The 23492-nt window shown below is 36.8% G+C and overlaps 1 protein-coding gene and 2 pseudogenes across 1 annotated transcript in view; 1 reads left to right on the top strand and 2 right to left on the bottom strand.

The window, feature by feature from the left end:
- LOC134470279 (zinc finger protein 30 homolog) overlaps nucleotides 1-23492 on the bottom strand; it is a 58097-nt gene that overhangs the window by 8764 nt on the left and 25841 nt on the right. The window contains exons 6-7 of the mRNA XM_023564019.2: nucleotides 22525-22537; nucleotides 11906-11920 (exon numbers count right to left, since the gene is read on the bottom strand). Of these exons, the coding sequence (XP_023419787.2) occupies nucleotides 11906-11920; nucleotides 22525-22537 (28 nt within the window). The remainder of the gene's footprint in view (nucleotides 1-11905; nucleotides 11921-22524; nucleotides 22538-23492) is intronic.
- On the bottom strand, nucleotides 592-8896 carry LOC106025049 (succinate--CoA ligase [ADP/GDP-forming] subunit alpha, mitochondrial-like; annotated as a pseudogene).
- Nucleotides 9949-10676, top strand: LOC106027115 (RNA transcription, translation and transport factor protein-like; annotated as a pseudogene).

The following is a 23492-nucleotide window of genomic DNA, read 5'->3' as shown; positions in this document are numbered from 1 at the left end:
ATACTAATCTTTAGGGATGAAAGATAGCTGAATAAAGTGTCAATTAAGATTCAAATGTAGCAGGAAGGTGGGTAAAGAAATTGTATCTGCAAAAGAAACAAAAACCTCAAAGCCAGAGGACTAAACAAAAATGCAAATAGCAGCATATAAAGATGACTATGGTAGATATATAAGCAATATAATGGTATCCTTTTTTTTTGCTTGTGGTACCAGGGATTGAACTCATGACCTCACACTTATCAGGCAGGTGATAGGCAATATAATAAAAAGTGATGAATTAATAGTGACACAAGAAAAAGAAATTTTGCAAAACCGTTCAATAATTTGATTTTAAGATGTAGTTCTATAATAGTTATATAAACTTTTTACTGTTCATCTTCCTCTCTATTATTAACTAAAAATGTTCAATAAAGTTTTAAAAATCAAGGTCAATTATTAGGAATAAGCAAAACAGGAAGATAGTGCAAGTAAAAATATTTTTAAAAAAGAACTACAAAAAACAAACAACAAGGGCTGGTGATTTAGCTCTGCGGCGCAAGTGCCTACCTGGCAAGTGGGAGGTTATGAGTTCAATATCTGGTACCTAAAAAAAAAAAAAAAGTGAACTATACTGTCAGACGTGATAGCAGATACCTATAATCCCAATTCTTAGAAGACAGACAGGAGGATCACTGTGATTTCAAGATTAGCATGGGCTACATGTGAGTTCAAAGTAAGCCTAATTACATAGCAAGATCCTGTTTCAAAAGAACCAAAATAAATAAATAAATGAACTACACTGTTCAGAGTTTCTTACTATTTTCTCTAGAACTCATAATCTTATTCCACATGTGGGCATAGTGGTATACACCTGTAATACTGATACTCAGGAGTCTGAGGCAGACTAATCATTGTGAGTTTAAGGCCAAGCGGGGGTTAATAGTGAGTTCAAGGTCAATCTGAATTACATAGCAAACCTGTCTCAAAAACAAAAAGCAGGGCTGAGGATTTAGCTCAGCAGCATAAGCACCTGCCTAGCAAGTGTGAGGTCATGAGTTTGATCCCTGGTACCAAAACAAAAACAAAAACAAACCAAATATGGGCTCCATTTATAGTAGGGCAGCAAAATTCCAACACATTTTTTGTTTTTTTAAGGCAAGGTCTCACTATGTGGTGCAGGCTGGCCTTGAATTCACTTACATAGCCCAGGATGGCCTTAAACTCATAGCGACCCTCCTGCCTTAGTCTTCTGAGTGCTGGGATTACAGTTATACACCACCATGCCCACCCGCAACATATTTTTTGCTGCAAAATTAAGGTAAGAAATCATAGCAAACAGAAAAAGATAGGAAATGGGGGTATATCCAGAGAATATTTTTGAACTTTAGATAGGTACTAGTGAGAATTTGAGACTAACACTAAATAACATATGCAAGGATGGGGATATGGTTCAGTGGTAGAGCTCTTCTCTTACATGCTTGAGGCCCTGGGTTAAATCTCCAACAACACAGAAAAAAAAAAAAAGAAAAGAAATAACAGAGTAGAACACATGCATAAGAGGACGTAATCCAGTGTAACCAAATTTTAGAAAACCAAACTGTGAACTAAAATACCTAGACAAAAATTATTCTCTGAATATTACTGCTCTGATTCCTTGATAAAGTAAAAATATTGACATAAAACATAATGTTCTCTAAAGAAACAAACAGAACCCAGAATTGACAAAACACAACCCTCAAAAATATACAAAGAATGATTTAAAATTATTTAGCAAACAACTATACACAAAAAATAGGTCCTATTCTTAAGGGAAAAAAAAAGACTACAGATGCAAAACCAATGATGACTATGATGTGGAATTACTGAAGACTTGAAAGTAAATATTTTAGCTATATTCTATGAGATTTAAACTTTTTTGAAAAAGCTAGACATTTGAAATGACTGAAAAGTCATTTATATAACTAAGTGAAAGAAATAAAATAACAAAATGGAGATTATAGAATTAAAGAATTTAATTTCTAAAGAGCTTTTATGACAGAATGAAAATGATACAAGAATTAGTGTGTCATGACCTATAGATATCATCCAAGCTAAAATTTATAGATAACGTAGGTTGAAATTTTTTTCAAATGGTATCTTTATTGTCTGTCTCTGTTGTACAATAGGTGAAAATATCTCAAGTTAATACATTCTAAGCCTCATTTTGGTTTCCTGTTACACTGAAAGACCCGTGTCAGGCACAAGAGTCAATAATTAGTAGACAAGGGAGTGAACTGCTGCTGCTTCCCTTGTCTATTGTGATTCATCCCACAGGAGTAAGGACATCTTTGTTCTTTCATAGTATTGTTCTCTTTTCAAATTCCTTGTAGATGATGGTCCCCAGCTGTGCAGGCAATATGCTGACCATGATGCCTGCACTCAAGGGCAGCAATCTTCTTTTGAGCTCCACCTTTCCCTCCAGTAATAATGGCCCGAGTGACCCATTCTTCTCCTAGGAGGTGCAGTTAGACCAGCAATGAAGGGCACTACAGGCTTGGCATTTGGACCAGAATTATGTTGCTTCAAAAATTCTGCAGCATTTTCTTCTGCACTGTCACCAATTTCACCAATCAATGTGATGTCTTCTGTGGCTGGGTCACTCAGAAAGATTTCAAGGAAGTCAATAAAATGTGTTCCATTAAAGGATTACCTTCAATGCCAACACACAAAGACTGTCCCAATCCAACTTTTGTTGTCTGATGAACTGCTTCATAAGTCAGGTGCCCTATGTGGACACAACACTGACTCTTTCGTTCTTGTGAATATGGCCAGGCATGATGCCAATTTTGCATTCTCCAGGACTGATGACTCTGGGCCGATTAGCCTCATCTTTCCCTGGCAGGCCAACCTGTGCTTGATTTGTGTGATGTCCTGCTGCAGGATACCTTACATAATACACATAACTAAGTATATTTCTGCCTCAGTGATGGCAGTGGCAGAAAAAGGAGTAAGGACATAAATGACAGATGTTGTCACTCCTGCCTGTTCTTTGGCCTCCTTCCCTGTATTAAAGATGGGTAAGCCCAGGTGCGTCTTGCCACCTTTCCCTAGGGTGGTTCCGCCAACAAGAATGATGCCACATTCCAAAGCCTGCTGGCTATGAAAGGTGCCCTGTTGTACTTTTATCAACATAGAGATGCTTCTGAGAAGCTGCGTAAGAACAATGTCTAATTCCATTCTGTCACGGGAGGAAGGTGTGAGACAATAAGTTGGTGGCAGCCAATCCGCTACTGGCAGAGACCACGGTTGTGGTGGCAGCTGCAGTTGTGGGTTGAAATTTTTAACAAACGAGCTTAGGGACTTGTGGGAATCTATAAAAGATATGAGTAGAAGAAAAGAAAAAAGAGGCTGAAGAAGGAAAATTATCAGAAGAAATAATGGCTGATAATATCCTAAACTTGGTGAAAGATACAAATTTGTAGATTAAAAAAAATGCAGTAAATTCCAAATAGGATAAATGAAAGGGAAAATATGTCTAGATATATCAAAATCTACTAAAAATGAATATCAAATTCTTGAAAGTAGAGAAAAATGATAATATACAGAGTAACAGTTATTCAAATCATTAATTTGCTCAAGAAAGAGAAATAGAAAAAAGCTGGGTGTGCTGGCACACACACGCAATCCCAGCACTTGGAGGCTGACATAGGAGGATCATTGCAAATTTAAGGCTAGCCTCAACTACAAAGTGCATTTAAGGCTAGCCTCAACTACAAAGTGAGCTCACAGAAAGCCTGAGCTGCATAGTAAAACCCTGTCTCAAAAAAAAAAAAAAAAAAAAAAGAGGAGAAATACAAGAGGCCAAAAGGAAGTGAACAAGATGGTTAGACTGACCAAAAGAAAAACAAAAAGATTGTGAGCAATGAATTCTAACTTCAGTGAAAATATCATTCAAGAATAAAGATGAAATAAAGACATTTTTCAGATAAAAGAAAATTAAAATGAATAAGTACTAGGAGAACAGTTCTAAAACAAACATTAAAGGCAATTAATTAGGCTAATGGAAATGATACAAGAATCTCAAATCTCTTCAAGAATAAAAAATATCAAAGTAGAGAAATATCTATATGCATAAGGCATTTATTTCCCTCTTAAGTTCTCTGAGCCAAGTACGACTATTTAAAAGCAAAACTTTTTATACTGTCTAGTGGTATGTGCAACGTATATAGATGTAAGGTATTTGGTAACCACAAAGGAAAGGATAGATATAAAAAGTATTAAGGATGTACAGTAGGCTGGGTATATAGCTAAAGAGGCAGAGCACTTCCCCAGCACACGTAAGACCGTGGGTTCAATACCTTGTATCAAAAATGGATGCATGGTTATCTTACTTTTCTCTCACTGTTGAGATAAATACCTAACATCCAAAATTAAAGAAGGAAAAGTTTATTTAGCTCACAATTTGTAGCAGTTTCAATCCATAAATCATTGGTTCCAAGACAGGGAGGTGCATGGCAGACAGGCAATCATTCATGGCCGTGGAAGACAGCAAAATCAACAACCAAAAGGGGAGGGACAAGACTGTTTTGTTTTTTTTTTTTGTCTTTTTTGTTTTTATCGGTACCAGGGATCGAACTTACACTGCCTGCTTGCAAGGCAGGCGCTTATGCCACTGAGCTAAGTCCCCAGCCCCAGGGACAAGACTCTTTACATCCATTATATTGTATGCAGGCTACCCACCCTAAGGCAAGTGTAACACTCACCTCATATCCTTAATCCCAGCACTGGATCATTAATCAGTCACAAACTCTAGATTCAGCTCTTCTGAAAAGCCTGCCCCTCCTGACTGTGCAGGGGTTTGGGGAACACATAGACACAAATAATAATTCTTCATTTTGCAAGACGTAGTATAATATTAATGCTAGGTAAATTTTAAAAGGTTAGCTATGGGCTGGGGATTTAGCTCAGCGGCATAAGTGCCTGCCTTGCAAGCAGGCAGTCGTGAGTTCAATCCCTGGTACCGATAAAAACGAAAAAGAAAAAAAAAAACCAAAAAAAACCAAAGGTTAGCTACATAGATATTTAACAACATCCATTAAAAGAAATTCAAAGAAATGTAACACAAAAGGTAAAATGAAATAAATAATAAAAATATCAAATATTTCAAAACAAAGTAGGAAAGTGGAAAGAAAAACTAGAAGTTGAAACTGTTTGGAAGATAGCAGATTAGAAATATTCAATTCTCTTGATTCCCCACCAGAGATATTAAATTACAGAAACAACAAACCCAGGTATCTTTATAAGAACTCTAGAAATTAGTTAAGGAGCCACAGCACGAAGGTGAGTATATAAGCAAAAGAAGAAAATAGCTGAGAATGGCAAGAGAGTATGACAGTTTTCTTAAACCTCTTCTAAATCTAGTACAATGTGGTGCTTCTGGAAAACACTGTCTTCTCATTCTTGGTGCTTCCCCTGACTTCCCTGGGAGCTGCCAGAGGAAACTGTTTCTGCCTCATATGGCTTAGGGTAGTGACAGGAACAACATGATACATTGAATACCAGATTAGAAGTCATAGAAAAAAGGTGAGCACTGTGCCATGTTAGAATGGTAGGGAATTTATATTTTCACAGCCATGCACTGTGGGGAGAAAGATACCAGGGCAGAGAAATACAATAGAAACCAAAAGTTCCTGAGAAAAAACATAACCCAAAACAACCAAAAGCAGCTATGTATACTATAAAAAGGAAATATATACAAAGGAAAATGTATTCCCAAAGTCTGAATGTTCTCAGAATCCCTAGCTAGGTTGATGGATGAAGGTTTTCCCTTGCATAAAAGAAAGTCTTTAAAGATAGGGGGAAGAGGTGGCCATTTTTTCAAAACTTCAAATGTAAACAAAAGATCAAAAGACATAAAAAGAAACATAGAAATAAGGCAAGCCAAACTTCAGATATGCAAAGATCTACAATGTTCTTGGCAAAGAATTTAGAATAAGTGTCTTAAAGAACTCAGTGAAGGATATGGGTGTGGCTCAATAGTAGGGCTATTTAGCACAATTTGTAATAGGTACATCTTGGAAACAACCTGAATGCCCATCAACTAAGGAATGGATAAAAAAGATGTGGTCTTTTATATATTGGAGTACTACTCAGTCATGAAGAAAGATAAACTTGAGACCTTTATAGGTAAATGGATGCAATTAGAGACAATACTCATAGATGAAATAAACCAGACTCATGCATAAACATCATATTGTCTCCCTACTAGTGTGAGAAGCTGAAAGAATAAATAAGATCTAAAATGTACAACAGATAATATAAAATGGGAAGAAGCTGTTCAAAAGGAAAGAGAAATGGGGGAAAGGAAAAAAGGAGGAAGGGGAAAGCATATCTATAAAAAAATACATATACATGCTTTATGTATATGTATGTATATACATATACACACATATATGATAGTTAAGGTAGTAATACTACTAATTTCTTTTAGTTCATTGAAAAGAAAAGTTTCTGCTAATATTGTTTGGACAAATAAATGCTTATATGTTGCACTTTGAGTAACTAATATAAAGATAACAATATGCAATATTTCTTTTTAACTTTTTTATTGGTATCGGGGATCGAACTCACGACTGCCTGCTTGCAAGGCAGGTGCTTATGCCTCTGAGCTAAATCCCCAGCCCCTATTATTTTAACCACTGTTATTCTGCTACTATCTTGTTTTGAAATTTTTTTTGTCTTCAAAATAAAACTTAAAAAAAAAAAAAGATAAATTGGGCGTGGTGGCTCACACCTGCAATCCCAGCACTTGGGAGGCTGAGCAGGAGGATTGATGCGAGTATGAGACCAGCTTAGACTACAAAGTGAGCTCAAGGCCAGCCTGAACTGCATAGAGAGATCCTGTCTCAAAAAGACAAAAAAATATTTGTGTGTGTGTGCATATATATATATATATATATATATATATATATATATATATATTAGATGTTGCCTAGAATATGCAAGGTCTGGGTTCCATCCTCCACACTGCAAAGCAAAACAAATTCTAGTGACCTAAAGGAGTTCACAGACCATCAAATGAAATTTCAAAAACAATGCCAGCAACGAAATCAGAGTATCAACCAAGAGATAGAAACTTCAACAAAAACACCAATCAGAAATTTTAGAGTTGGAAAAAACAATAAAATTCACTAAAAAGATTCAACAGCAGATTTGATTAGGCATAAGAGTTAGCAAACTTTAAGATAGGTCATTTGAAATCAAATTAAAGGATCAAAAAGAAAGAAGTTTTAAAAAAGGAGGACGTCTATTAGACTCAAGGACACCATCAAGCAGACCAATGTATGTATTTTTAGAGTTCTAGAAAGAAAAGGGTCAGAAAACTTATTTGAAAAAGTAACAGCTGAAAACTCCCCAAATATAAGGGTAAAGATAAAGCCCTTTGGTAAGCTCATGCACACTATTTATCTCTGCTCTAGATCATAAGCCTTTTCTGAACTACAAATGGAGATTTCCAACCAACATCCCAGGTATGTGGATCTTCCTTGATCAGTTGAGCTGTTGCTACACAGATGACTTTCTAGAGCCAGATTCACTCTTACTTACCTTCACTCAATTTTCTTGTTTCTTGCCTTGCAACCATCCAGGGTGCTTTTCCTTGTTCCAATAATGTGATTACATTTGGCTTAGAAATGGAATGGCCTGTTTACAAAGAAAAAAATTGCCATATAATATAGAACAACTGTCTGCTTTAAATTATAATAAGTTAAAGGGTCAAAATGGTATTAAAGTTTTTGAGAAAAGAAGGTGAAGAAATTTAAAAATAAGAAATTAGTTACATAGGGTAAGATTTTTTAAAAACATAATTTACACACCTATATCCTCTTTTTCTTGAAAGCATGCATGCAACTTGAGAGCATATAACTGAAATATTGATCTTAATATCTATTACCAATCCCTGACTTTGCTACTTTCTAGTTGTATAGAATCTTGGCTAAGTCTTTTAAATGCACTCTTCTTCAGTATTTTTATCTGGAAATGGGAATAAAAATAAGGTTGTTTGATTTCATAAAAATTAGATCAGCTGATCTATCTCTGTTTGTAATATATTTAAAGTGCTTATATTACCTTTACAAATGTTAACAGATTACAACTTTCTTTTTTTTCGTACTGGGGATAGAATTTACAACCTCATGCTTCCTAGAAACGCACTTGTGCTGCGGAGCTAAACCCCCAGCTAGATTATAACTTTCAATGGTCAGATAAAATTTGGTTTAGAAGTGGGGTGTGGTAGTGCAGGCCTGTAATCCCAGCACTCAAGAGGCTGAGGCAAGAGGATCGCTGTGAGTTTAAAGCAGTCCTTGACTACCTAGTGAGTTAAGGTTAGTCTGAACTACACAGTGAGACCCTGTCTCAAAAAAAAGTCTTAAATGAAATGTGTTTGCTTCAGATTTTAATGACTTCCATTTATTCAGCTCATCACTATATATGTTGCAGATTTTTAAAATAATTACAACCATCTAGGATCCTCTGTCAAGCTGTTCTTCCTATAAATGGATTATGAGATAATGTAGTATGTACACTAATTCTGAGCACAATAAATAGAAAACCTGACTCCTTTAACAATTGTTGTATGATATATGTCACAAAATTCTAATCTAGTTCTTCCTTAAAGGCAACTCTAAGTGGCTTCAGAGAAAGCTTAAATATCACTGGAAAGGGAAGATGAATACATTTATAATGGAGCTGTAATTTCTACATTAACAAAGTTCAAACCACACATTTGGGGAAAAGGGAAAAGTAATTTAGTTTCTTAAGAGGCTAGCCTTGAAAATCAGAGTAGAAAAAACACATATCCTAAAGATAAGATTCTAAATTATCCTCAATTATTTGAGGCAGAAAACATACCTAGTGAAACCAAGTTACCATAGTTCTCCATCATCACATTCCGGTATAAGGTCTTCTGAAAGGTGCTCAGATATTCCCACTCCTGTTGAGAGAAGTCTATGGCCACATCCCTGAATGTCACTGATCCCTGGAATGGCAAACCCAGGTGTTACTATAGAAATTAAAGAATGTTTTGAAGATGGACACAAAGAATATAAGGATTGTTGGTAACCCATTCAGGATGCCAACAATCTCTCAGGAGCTTGTCTCTCAGGAGCTATCCTATTCCCCATCCTTTTTCCAATAAGCTTTCCTACTCTTAACCTCCACTGTTCCTTAGAATTCATTCTTCAACTTTGGGGGACATGAAATTGGTATATTTGACATCTAGCATTTCCTCTATATAAGCATGAAAAGAGCTGGCTAGCTTTAGTGCATGTGGATGTGTAGGCAGAGCACTACAAGCAGGCTTTGGGGGAGAGAAAGAACACTAAAACAGCGTGAAGGGGTGATGGCAGCAACGTGCCCAGGGCAGAGACTGAGAAGGGGAAAGTGCCTAAGCAGCAGTGGGGTCCTGCAGCTGGAATGGGGCAGGGGTGTAGGATCAGAGATTTAGGTCCAGCTATGTCTGGACCTGAAAGGCCAAGGCTGAAAGGAGAAACAAGCGTCAGCTCTTCAGTTCAAGAGACAATACAAAGCAGAGTACTTGGAATCCGAGTGTATGGACTGCATGCTAGCCAGAGCTGCTTGAAGAACTCCTGAAGACACTGGTATAAGCAAAGACTTTATGAACAAAATCTTGATCACACAGGAAATATCACAAAGAATCAACAACTGGGCTCCCATCTTATAAAAAAGCTTTTGCGGGGCTGGGGATTTAGCTCACCGGCATAAGCGCCTGCCTTGGAAGCAGGCAGTCGTGAGTTTGATCCCCGGTACCAATAAAAAGGAAAAAGACCAAAAAAAAAAAAAAAAAAAAAAAGCTTTTGCACATCAAAAGCAACTGCCAGCTTTCATCATACCACCAGTATCTGAGCAGCCTGCTAAAGCTTGCTTCTTTTCTCCCTGTAGAGGCCTGAGGGACCTGAGTGAGAAGCGGGGATCATGTTCCTACACAAGCTGATGGCTCTCAACTACCACAACCCTGTCGGCTTCAATTGCAAAGATGAAGCAGAATTTAGAAACTTATTTGTTTGGCTTGAAGACAAGAAAATCAGACGCTACTCAATTGAAGAGGTAATTTAAGAAGCATCCCCATCAGTGATTGGTCCAAGTTCTTTGAAAAGTATCTCAGAGATGTAGACTGTCCTTTCAAGATTCAAAATCAACAAGAAGCAACTGACTGGCTCCTTAGCTTAGCTGTTAAGACTTGAATATTGAAATAATGCTGAAATATATGACTTAACATCTGACAGCGCAAGAAATACTAACAATGCAACTAAAAATGCAGAGCCATTGATCAATTTGGATGTAAATAATTCCAATTTTAAGGCTGGCATAATGGCTTTGGCTAACCTTGAGATTCAGTGCCATGATGATTATCTGATAATGCTTAAGGCAATTTGCATTTTGGTTCAGGGGCACCTAATACAAAATGCAATTGCTAATGCAAATCAGACAAAAGAGGGTTTGCCTTTTGCTTCACACAAACCCATTCTTGGTTTTGACACAGGAGATGCAGTTCTTAATAAACTGGCCAAATTCTGCAAGTGCTGCATATAGAAGTAGTATTCAGAGAGCTACAGACAAAAATTAATGAAGCCATAGTAACTGTTTAGGCAATTATGGCTGATCCAAAGACAGACCACAGACTGGGGAAAGTTGAAAGATGAACACTTTAGACTCCAGCTTCTTACCTGCTTAGTACAGTTGGGAACTATATACTTCTGGCATGTATTTGAAAGTCAAATCTCACTTTGCAGGAAGAAATCCAAGAAAATTGACTATGAAATTTACCACCATGGTTACTTTTTTTCTTTAATAAAGTTTAAGAAGGGGGGGGGACACAGTGTAGGAAAAGTTTTGTCAGCTGTTTCTCAAAGGATTAATATCTAGAATATATAAAGAACTCAAAAAATTAGACCTGCTAAGCATGGTACTGTTATAGGCAATTGAGTTAGACAGAACAATTAGACAGTCAGACAGGGTTAGGCCCTCCAAGGAACCAGTGCAGAAGGCCAGATACCTTGTAACTGTGGGAGAGATAGACATCTCCCACTGTGGCCAGATCTCAAGACAAAAGATTAATCAAATGTACCCACATATTTCCTAAGGATAAGCATCAGTAATTGATATTTTAAATAGGACTCTAGCATTCTAAGGAAGCCACAAGTCACTATTCTAACCCCCTACAGGAAAAGTCACAGTTCGGTATTCATGTCTGCTTATCAGGTGACTCGCTTCCCCATTTGTTCTCAATTTAATCAATTTTACCTATGCAGTTAATCTTATTGGTTGACCACAGTTTGTCCCACCTCATGCCTACCTTGAGAGTTCCCATGTTTTCCCGACCTGACACCTGCCTCACCTTGTAGTTTTGCTCTATAAAGTCTCTAGAAAAGGCAGTTTTTGGTAACCCACTCAGGACCCCTTTTGTTTCAGACAGCAGCTTTCTTTCTCTCAATAAATGATTCTGCTGTTAACCTCTGTTGTTCCTAAAATTTATTCTTTGATTTTAGAGAACACAAACTCGTACTGGACATGTAGTACACTGAGAGTTTAGTTCCCCCATATCAGTGGCACATGCCTGAGTTATCTCAGCACTCAGGAGGAGTACTGCTGTGGTGGAGGCCAACCTGAGCTACATAGTAAGATCCTGACTCAAAAGAAAAGCAATCAGACCCCTCAACTTTAAAGATTCAGTCCAAAAATAGGCTTCTGAAGTGAACAGACACTTTTCAGATGAAGTAGAAACAGCAAATATATTAAAAAATGTTCAACATCACTTGACCATTTGAGAGATAAAAATTAAAACAACATTGAGAATCCATTTACTCCAGAAAGAATGGCTATTATCAAGAAATCAACCAATAACAACTGCTGTTGGGGTTAAGACCCCAACAGAAACTCTTTTCCACTGATGGTAGGAGTAAACTATTGCAACCACTATGGAGGATCAGTGTGAAGACTTCTGAAGAAACCAAAACTAGAAGTTCCATTTAACCCAGCTATTCCCCTTCTTGGTATCTTCTCAAAGGAATTAAAAGCACCATACTACCACAGTATACACAAACCCACATTTATAGTAGCACAGTTTGTAATAGCTAAATCCTGGAAGCAACTCAAATGTCCATCAATCAATAAATGAATAAAGAATGTGTTTTTTAAAATAAATTGAGTACTACTCTGCCATAAAAAATAAGCTTGAGACATTTCTAGCCTAATGGATGCACTTTGAGACCACACTCTTAACAGGAATAAGTTAAACACATATTTAAATATAGCACTGTTTTTCTGGTTTGACACTGTGGGGCACAGTTACAATGTAGAAACACATTCATCAGATGGTAAACTTAAAGATATTTCATGATCAATTAAAGCATCTGAAAAGATGCTGTTCTGATGTTTTTGCTAAATTTAATTGACCCTGACAGTGTCTGCAGCCCTGCTGCAGATGAGCACTAAGTCAAAGTAATTGTCTATACCTTAATGCACCCTGGGCTGATTCATGCTCATTCAGTAAAGGCCTTCTCTCCAGAACATTTCTATATTACGGTAATGCTTTTAATTGTGCTCATTTAGTAAAGGCTCTCTCTCTAGAACACTTCTGTATTGTAATGCCCTTAACAATGCTCATTTTGTAAGCACCCCCTCCCCTGGTTTGTGGAGTGTTTTCATTCTTTTATAACTAGCCTGTCAATACATGATTCAATGTATATAACCCATCATGTAATGTTTGGTTACTTGCTTTGTACCTTCCACTTCTAATTCTATATAGGCTAAACTTCTTCCTGATTCAGGATGGTTGCTTTGGAGGAATTATCCTTCCAACAGTCCATTGGCATGAAAATCCAACAGTCTACTGGTGTAAAGATTAAATGCTGCTTTCTTATCTGCTTAGAGCAAAGAGTCTTCCTTTGGTTTGATTTGGTTTGGCCTGGCTTGGGAAACTTCCTGCAACAGACAAACCAAAAGTATAAATAAAAACCAAAATGAATAATAAAATACTGGCAAATGAAAGAAAATGTTCAGATGAGGAGGGGGGAAACGGTGGGAAGAGGGAAAAGGAAGGAAGGGATAAGAAAAAAATTAAAAATGGAAACAAAGCTTTTTTAAATAAAGAGGGAACAACATCAGAATATACATTCTCAGCTGCACACAGGACATTCTCCAAAATAGACCACATACTAGCTCATATAACATGCTTAAGTAAATGAAAAGGAACTGAAATTATTCCATGCATATTATCAGACTATAATGAAATGAAACTGGAAATCAATGGCAAAAGAAACTACAAGAATTTCATAAACACATGGAAATTAAATAGCACCTTCCTAAACAACCAATGGATCACAGATGAAATTAAAGAAGAAATTAGACCGTTTCCACAATTAAATGATAATAACAATACAACATAGTGATACTTATAGGACTCAGTGAAAGCAGTCCTAAGAGGGAAATTTATATGAGTGAATACCCATATCAGGAAAATAGGAAGCACAAATAAACAACTTAATGGTAAACCACAAACTTCTAGGAAAAGAAGAGCAGGATAAGCCAAAAACTCATATAATGGAAGAAATTAAAAGATCAGAGCAGAAATTAACACATTAGAGACTAAAATAACAAAAAATCAATGAATCCAAGAGCTAGTTCTTTGAAAGATTAAATAAAATCAACAAAACCTGCATCTAACTTATCAATAAAAAGAAAGAAAATACTCAAATTCATGAATTAGGAATGAAAAGGGTGAAATTACAACAGACTCTGCAGAAATCCAGAAGATCATATATACCTACTTTAAGAATCTGTATTCTAATAAGAATGAAAACACAGAAGAAATGGACAGATTTCCAGTTTCATTGCCTTGTGGTCTGATAATATACATCGGATAATGGACAAAGCCAAATCAAGAAGATATAAAAATTCTAAATAAACAAGTATCAGTCAATGATTGAAGATGTAATTAAAACCTACCAACCAAGAAAAGCCCAAGCCCTATGGATTCACTGCTGAATTTTACAAGAAATTTTGAGAAAACCTAACACCATTACTTCTCAAACTCTTTAATGAAACTGAAGGAAGCAATACTTGACAATTCATTCCTGGAAGCAAGCATTACGCTGATATAAAAACTGGAGAAAGACTCCATTAAGAAAGAGAAGTATACAGTAATCTTCCTAATGAATACAGATGCAAAAATCCTTGGTAAGACACTGACAAACAGAATGCAGCAAATCTGTCTTCAGCAAATTGGATTCATCCCTGGGATGCAGGGATGGTTCAACATATGTAAATCTATAAATGTAATATACCATATTAACAGAGCCAAAGACTAAAACCATCTGATCATCGATAAATGCAGAAAAAGCTTTTGACAAAGTCCAGCACCCATTCATGATAAAACCCTACAGAAAATTAGAATAAGATGGTCTTTATCTCAACCTGATAAAAGCCATCTATGACAAACCAACAGCCAACATCATACTAAATGGACAACACTTGAAAGCTTTCTCTCTAAAATTAGGAGCAAGACAAGGATGTCCACTGTCTTTACTCTTATTCAACATAGTCCTGGAAACTTTAGCCAGAGCAATTAGACAAGAGAAAGAAATAAAAGAAGTAACGTTAGGAAAGGAAGAAGTTAAATTATCTTTACTTGCAGATGACATGATACTCTATATGGAAGACACTAAAAACTCCACTAAAAAACTGGCAGATTTAAATAAGGCAAATTCAGTAGCAAAGCTGGATAAAAATGCTCAAAAATCAATAGCCTTCCTGTACACAAATAACAAACTCACTGAGAGAAAAATCAGGGAAACAACACTTTTCACAACAGCATCCAAAAAATGAAATACCAAGAAATCAATCTAATGAAAAATGTAAACGGCTCTACGTTGAAAACTACAGTGCTCTAAAAAAGGAGATTGCACAGGATATCAGAAAATGGAATGATATTTCTTATTCTTGTGTAAGAAAAACCAACATAGTGAAAATGGCCACAGTTCCAAACTATTATACAGATTTAACGCAATTCCAATCAAAACTCCAACAGCATGTCTTACAGAATTAGAGAAAACAATCCTAAAATTCACCTGGAACCAGAAGAGACCTAGAATAACAAAGACAATTCTGGGCAACAAAGGTAAGGCAGGGGGCATAAAAATCCTAGAGTTGAAATTATATTAAAAAGCTACTGTAATAAAAACTGCACAGTACAGGCAAAAAAAAAAAACCCAAACAAACAACAACAACAACAACAACAAAAAACAAGACCTAAAGATTAATGGAATAGATTAGAAGATACAGAAACAACTCCAGACATGGTCACCATATCTTTGACAAAGGTGCCAAGCACATTCACTGAAGGGTAAAACTAGACCCATGTCTTTCACCATGAACTAAACTAAATTTGGAATGGATCAAAGATATATATATTAAAACAGAAAAAATAAATCTGCTGGAAGATAGAATGGGTAAACACTTAAAGACATTGGTGTACTCAAAGACTTTATGAATAAAACCCCAATCACATAGGAATTATCACAAATAATCAACAACTAAGATCTCATCGTATAAAAAGCTTTTGCACAGCAAGAGAAACCACCAACAGAGAGAAAAGACAACCCACAATGTGGGAAAAAATGTTTTCCAGCTGTTCCTCAGAGAATTACTACGGAGAACATAAAAACTCAAAAAAAAAAAAAAATCAGACCTCCCAAATTTAAAGACCCAGTCCAAAAATGGGCATCTGAGATGAATATTACTTCTCAGATGATGAAACATAAACAGCAAATATATGCAAAAATGTTCAGCATCACTAGTCATTCAAGAGATGCAAATTAAAATATTCCATCTCACCCCAGAAAGAATGACTATGATCAAGAAATCAACCAATTAAAAATGCTCGAGGGGCTGTGGGGAATAAGGAATCCTTCTCCAATGTTAGTGGCAGTGTAGACTTGTGCAACCACTATGGAAATCATTATGGAAATCCCTCAAAAAACTAGGATTAAAGATCTCATTTGACCTAGCAATGCCCCTTCTGGATATCTTCCCTGAATTAAAAACATCATACCAGAGTAATATATGTGCACTCATGTTTATAGCAGCACAAAAGTTTTGTAATAGCTAGATCTTGGAAAGAACTTAAATGCCCATCAACTGAAGAATGGATAAAAAAGGTATTTTTATACAATGGAGTACTACTCAGTGATAAGGATAAACTTGAGACTTTTATAGGTAAATGGATGAACTAAAGACCATCTCCATAAATGAAATATCAGACTTACGGGTAAACATTGTATTGTCTCCGTAGTGTGAGAAACTAAAAGAACTGTTATATTACACACACACATGCATATACACATACAGAGATATATATATAGATACCTATATATATGATCGTTAAGATAGTTTCTCTTAGTTTATTGAAAAGAAAGGTTTCTGCTAATATTGTTTGGACAATGAAATGCCTATATTTTATACTCTGAGAAATTAACTTAAAGATAACAATACACAATGTATTAACCATTGTTATTCTCCTATTTTATTTTTTTCTCTTTAAAAAATGAGAAGTTGAAGGGAGGGGAGGATAATGGGAAAAAAAGAAGAAGCAAGATATATCATATACAGGTATAAATTCTCTATGATTAATGTTACCGTTATGCATACCTAAAGTGCACCAATAAAATTTTTTAAAATGCGAGTAACATAAGACTATATAGACTGGAATACCCAAAGAGCAATGTAACAGGGCTATGAATCTATAATATGGGAGGAACTGAAAGAGAAGATGCAGGATATTTTTAAACAAAACTGCTGATGTAAAAAACAAAGGTATATTCTTAAATCTTCAGAACATTTTGGACTAGATAAATGTTTGCTTATTAAATAGTGAATACAAGCAAAATATCTGGTTGGTATGTGCCACATAAAATTTTGTTTTTTGAGTGCTGGGGATTGAACCCAGAAACTTCAGCATATAAGACAAGTACTTTACTGTTGAGCTATATATTATATTTAGATACTTTTATTGTTTTAAATTTATTTTTTATTAGTATACATTTGCAGTACATATTTACATTCCTTGTGAGAAGCTGGTACATGTATATAACACATCATAATTCCTTTTTTACTCCCTGTCCTTCCTTCTGTCTCTTGATCCAATCCCATTGGAGGAAGGTCTAATTCCTTACTTCCTATTATCTTTTATAAGAGAAACCATGCTATCTTTAATCTTGCATGTCTAGCTTATCTCATTTAACATTACAATCTCAAAATGCATCCATTTTTCTACAAATGACTCAACTTTATCTTTCTTTAAGGGAGAGTAGTATTCCATTGTGTGTATAGAGATTTCTTTATCCATTTATATGAACAATTAGGCTGCTTCCAAGATTCAGCTACTATGAATTGTCTGCTGTGAACATGGATATGTATGTATCACTGTAATATGATGTCTTAAACTCTTCTGGAAAGATACTTAGAAGGGGAATAGCAGGGTAAAATGGAACTTCTAGTTTTAATTTCTGATTTTTTTTCCAGTACCAGGGACTGAATTCATGACCTTGTGCTTGTGAAGCGGACGCCTGTGCCATTGAGCTAAATCCCAGGTGGGCCCTTAGTTTTACGTTTTTGAGGAATTTCCATGCTGACTTCCACAGCGGCTATACTAGTGTATATACACACCAACAATATAGAAGGGTGCCTTTTTCCCTGCAGCCTCGTTAGCATTTGTCTTTTCTTTTGGGTACCAAGAATTGAATTCAGGACACTGTGTTTGCCAGGCAGGTGCTTGTGCTACTGAACTATATTACCAGCCTTTGGCATTTGTTTCTATTTGATTTCTTGATGATGCTATTTTTTTCTTGTGTAAAGTAGAATCTTAGTGTTGTTTTACTTTTTTCTTTTTTTTTACTTTTGGTTTTTTGAGACAGGGTCTCATTATATGGTTGAAGACTTAAACTTACTTGTAGTCCAGGCTGGTCTCAAACTCATAGCCATCCTTCTGCCTCAGCCTTTTGAGTGGTAGGATTATAGGCATATGTTACCATGCCTGGCTTCAGTGTTGTTTTTAATTTGCATTTCTCTAATCCCAGTAATAGAGAACATTTATGTATTTACTGGGCATTTGTACAAAAATATTTTCCTATTCTGTGGATTATCTCTTCATTTTGTTGGTTGTTTCTACTGTTGTAAAGAATCTTTTAAGTTTGATATAATTCCATTTGTTGTACAGAACACAGAACTATGTGTTGTGTCACTGGAGTTATGTTCCGAAAGTCCTTATCCATGCCTATAACTTCAAGAGTTTTACCCATTTTATCTTCCAGCAGATTGTGTTTCACTTAACTATTTATCCATTTTCATTTTAGTTTAGCACATTGTAAGAGATATAAGTCTAGATTCAATCTTAGACATTAGTTTTCCCAAGATCGCTTATTAAAAGAGGCTATCTTTTCTCTAGTGGTATGTCTGTGGCTCCATTCAAAGATCAAATAGTTGAAAGTGCTTAGGGTAATTTTTGCCTCCTTTATTCTGTTCCACTGGTCCTCATGTCTGTTTTTGCATCAGTAACCCATTGTTACACTTGATACATTGTGTCAACTTCAAAAGTTTAGAAATTTAACTAAGAGACTCTGCAGCAAGCCAGAGTTCTTTGTAAACATCCTCATCTGGCACAAGAGAAAGGCAAGGAGATTTTTTGAGTGCTAGACTCTGGAAGAGGGTGGCCTGTATAAGGGAGGTAAAGAGGCTTATTCTCCTTCCTTTTGCTCTTGTTGCTTTGTTGTCTTCTGCCATTTTGAAATGTTGCCTTGGTGCCAGCCACCCTGCCTTGGAGACAGCTGACTATGGACTGAAGCCACCATAAACTGTGAGCTAAATAAATCTCTTCTTCCTTAATTTGGGGTGTTGGATATTTGTCCCAGCACTGAGAGAAAAGTAACCAAGACACCCACATATTTTTAAATAAATATGAGTTTCTGGTGAAATTTTTTGCTTTCAAGAGAAGATAAAAATGTAATTGAGTATTTTTTCAGAATGTAAATTATCAATTTTAGAAAATAAGGACTACATAAAGTTCAGAATTCTCATGACTTTAAATATTTCATTACAGGGCTGGGAATTTAGCTCAGTGGCATAAGCACCTGCCTTGCAAGTGCATAGCCATGAGTTCAATCCCCAGTACCAAAATAAATACATACATACATACATACTTCATTACATCAGATATTAGCATATGCATTTTTCTTGTTTTGTTCTGTCTCTCTCTTTTTGGTACTAGAAATCGAACTCAGGACCTTGAGCATGTCAGGTGGGTGCTGTGCCACTGAGCTATATCCCTAGCCCTTTTTTTTGTCTTTTTACTACATGAGATTGTATTGTATGTATATATTAGATTTAGTCATTTAATAAATTAAGAGGTATAGTATTTGTGAGGTTTGTCTCAATTTTAAGATTCTGTGTTTCATATACTGTATATAATCACCATTTTTGTGCCCATCTACTATTTTTTATTGAACAAATAAAAGCTTAGTGTGGCAGACAGCTTTTATGTAGGTTACTAATTACTCCATGTCTCAGGACTGTGTTTTTTTGAAATCTTGTTCCTTTGTACCTAGGCTAAACCAAGTAATTTGCTTTTAATAAACAGCTAAATTGCTAAGTTGTTATATTTGATAAAGGCTACAAAGTTCTATAAATTCCGTATTGCCTTCCTTCTCTTGGCATCTCATTTGCTCACTAGCAAAGTCAGCAGTTACCAGGTTTTAAGTTCTACTGACAGAACCTCATGACAGTAAACCAAGGATGGCCTCAGTCAATAGCCAATGAATACCTGAGATCCTCATACCAACAACCCATGAGGAACTGTTAACAAGCACTTAAATGAGCTTGGCAACATATCCCCCTACATTGAGCACAAGGATGCCTTCAATCCTGACTAATACTTTAATAAGCTCATAAGAGACTCAGAATCAGGAGGCAAAGTAAGCCAGTCTAGATATCTGACCAGCAAAAACTATGAAATGTTGACTATCTTAAGCCACAAGTTTCAGGTGAAGTCCAATGTCTTTGGTAATGCATGTCTATAGTCCCAGTTAAGTCTGAGACAACTCTAGGCAACACAGCGGATTCCATTATTTTTAAAAAGGTCATTAATTTTCTTTATAATTATAGATAAAAATACATTTCAAGAATACTGAGGAAGGATGATGAATACATTTCACCCAAGTTCAGTATGTCTCACTTAAAAACTGAATACTATCAGTCTTGATACTTATCTCAGAGATTTCCTGCCAAGATCCATGACCTCCAAATTTGCAGGTCCTAGTTATCTACTAATCCACGCAAAATACAGGCTCTTATCTACACATTTGGTCGTGTAGTAGCAAACTTCCATCTTCATTATCTGGCAGTTTCATGTCTGAGACACTTTACGTTTTGTTATGGACAGTCAAATACAACAACTGTCTCTAACTCCCCCACTGGACTTGACCCAAAAGGTATAAATCTTTCCTCAAGGAACTTAAATCCATTATTGCCACTGATAAATGAATAGGCACTTAAGACATGCTGATAATTTCCTCACTAATTACATAAAAACTAGTAAGTTCTATTTGTTGTTAGTGCTGGGAATGGAACTTAAGGCCTTCCGCATACTAGGCAAGCACTCTACTTCCCTACACCAACTAGTAAATTTAGAGTGGATTACACAAAGAGGAGGCTGGGTGACCTGAAATCACACTTCAGTGGATGAATAAAACCTAGATGTTTCTAGATGACTTTGCTGGTTATTTGATAGGAAATTTCTCCTACTGGGAAACTTCAGGAAAATTAATGAAAATATTTGCATAAACACATAAAAATTTCAACAAGGAGAGAAATATTAACTTACATAGTCCATGGTTTAAACCTGCAAGAGTGGACCAGTTTTCAGGGTTCCTTTAGCAAAAACACAGATCTGGAAAGTTGGAGCTGAGAAAAGAAAAACACCTTAAGACCATTTTTGCTTTAGTGTTGTTTACAGAACTTAACTTATTTAATATTGCTGTTATGGTCTTCCATTCCAAGTTCCAGACCATTTCACATCACATATGATTTGGGCCAATTAGAGTTCTAGGTAAATCCAAATCACAAAGGTCTCCACTTAAAAGTCACAGAAGACAGGCATTTTTGCATTGAAGACAGAACGTTACCTGACCCATGTTATCAAGTTTTCTGGCCACTGTGTGATTTTGGTAAGTCAAATGAATAGACCTGATATTAGGCACCAGCGTTCTGCTCTGAGCAGATCCTCTTCCTTTAGTTCTTACCTTCTAGGACTGAAAAGAGCATTCGTCATCCAAATTAGAACCACTTTGGAATTGGGTGAAGTTGATTAAGAGACAGACAGTGTTTTGTATTATGAATCTAGCAAAGATTAGTACTTAAATATATGACATACTATCATTGTACAATACAAAGTAGATGTAAAATGTGAGGCTTAAAAATATGGAAAATATTCTAGATAGTCAGTTTTAAAAAACCCAGGTTGACCAATATAATTATTTAGTGAAATATCTCAACGAGTGAGAAAGAGGCGAACAGGCAACTGAAATCAATAAACAGAAAAGTTTGGAAGATTATATGGTTATCTATTAAGTGGTTTTGTTTTGATATTGTTTTTAAAGCTTCTTCCACAATTACTGTTGTAATAACTTGAAATATATGTGTATCTTTAAAATTTTGTTAACATGAAGGTATTCTCCAAAAAGGAGACTTCAAGAAAATTCAGAGTGGATATGATGGCACACACCTGTACTCAGATACTCAGGAAACTGAGGCAAGAGCATGATATAATTAACTTCATATTTTCTTTGCTTCTAATCTACAGAAATCTAAAGGGGAATGATCCAAGTAACTATAATGCTGAGCATTTACTATCTTTCACAGATGCACTCCTTGTACCTACAGCCCGGTGAAGCCAATACTGACTGCAACGCAACTGTAATCCCAGCACTCTAGGAGGCTGAGGCAGGAGGAATAAAGTTTGAACCCAACTGGGCAATTTAACTAGACCATATTTCAAAATTATGAAAAGAGCTGGGGACGTAGCTGAGTGTGAAGGCCCTGGGTTCAATCCTCAGCGCAGGAAATGGGATGTAAAGAGGTGGGGCGGATGGAAGGGATGGGAATCCGTAGCAGCATTCACAGCAGTTCCTGGGGTAAGAGCCGAGGAATGGTACAGTTCACAAACACATATATGAAGCCCAGAGAACTACCAGATAGAAATCCTGTCCCTAACTTTAAGTCTTTTAGGTTACTGTCTCAGGGCCAATTCCTCCTCTGTAGTTCCCACCTTAACAGCACGTCTATATTTTTCGGATGAAAACTGTTATTCAGAACTCAGTATCGGACTCCCTATCCAGGGCCACTTATCTGTAATAGTCAGTCACAGTGGCTGACAGGAGGACACAGGAAGCAGCCGGGAACCTGGAGACGCAGGTTACTGAGACGCTCACCATACCGCCGCACCAAAGCTCACACACTGAAGCACACACACCCTGTGTCCCAGTCACACAGAGACACCTAGGCATCGCTCGTTCTCACAGCGCATCCAATGAGAGAAGCGCAGCCGCGCCACCCCGCTGTCCCTCACAGAAGCCACCACCCTCCCCCAGCTCCCGCCGCAGCGCGCCCCTCCCCTTCTCCCACCCGCTCTCACCGCCACGCTGGGCCCAGGGAGTCCCCTTCACAGCGACCTACGGCCACTTCTCCCTCAGGAGCCTGACGTGGACGTCACCTCGGTAGCTTGTGGGAAATGTAGTCCGCCCCAGACCGTCCAGGCCCGCAGTCTGCTGTGGAAACAAAGTCCACAGTCGCTAAACGTGAAAGGCGCTGGGATTGAGCTGGACCACAGCCCCGAAAGCCAGGGTCTCAGCCTTCTGGGCGGGGCAGACTGTGCCTGGAGTGCGAGCGCACGCATGCGCAGATGCCGGATGAAGAAAGGATTCTTCAGGAATGAGATTAAAGGCAGATCTCCTTGATGTAGACCCAGTTATTTAAAAGAACAAAACTTTGGAGCTAGTCTTTTTCTATGACTCAGGCCTGTGAGGATCTTCCCTGAAAAAAAATCAGTGCTTTGACTGTTAAGGAGGATAGCACGCTTGAGTAATTAGAAGTTGGACAGAATTTTCCATTCTGACATGTGTATTCTTACGCGTGTATGTGTCCATATACACGTACATATACTCATGTGCATATAGCATAACATTGTGAAAAATTTTTTCCTAATTTTCAAAAAACACATAATGATCGATTTTAGGAAGAAGCTTATGGTGGGCATGGTGACACATGCTTGTAATACCAGCTACTCGGGAGGATGAAACAGGAGAATCACAAGCTTAAACCCCGCCTGACCAATTCAGACCATGTCTCAAAATAAAATTTAAAGAGTTGCGGATGTACCTCAGATTAGAGTGCTTGCCTGTCACGCATGCTAC

This window comes from Cavia porcellus, unplaced genomic scaffold (assembly GCF_034190915.1).
Source record: "Cavia porcellus strain 051 isolate PalLab524CR breed Dunkin Hartley unplaced genomic scaffold, mCavPor4.1 scaffold_7, whole genome shotgun sequence".
Lineage (NCBI taxonomy): Eukaryota > Metazoa > Chordata > Mammalia > Rodentia > Caviidae > Cavia > Cavia porcellus.
Note: the sequence above shows the minus strand (reverse complement) of the source record. Positions and strands in the feature narration are given on the sequence as shown.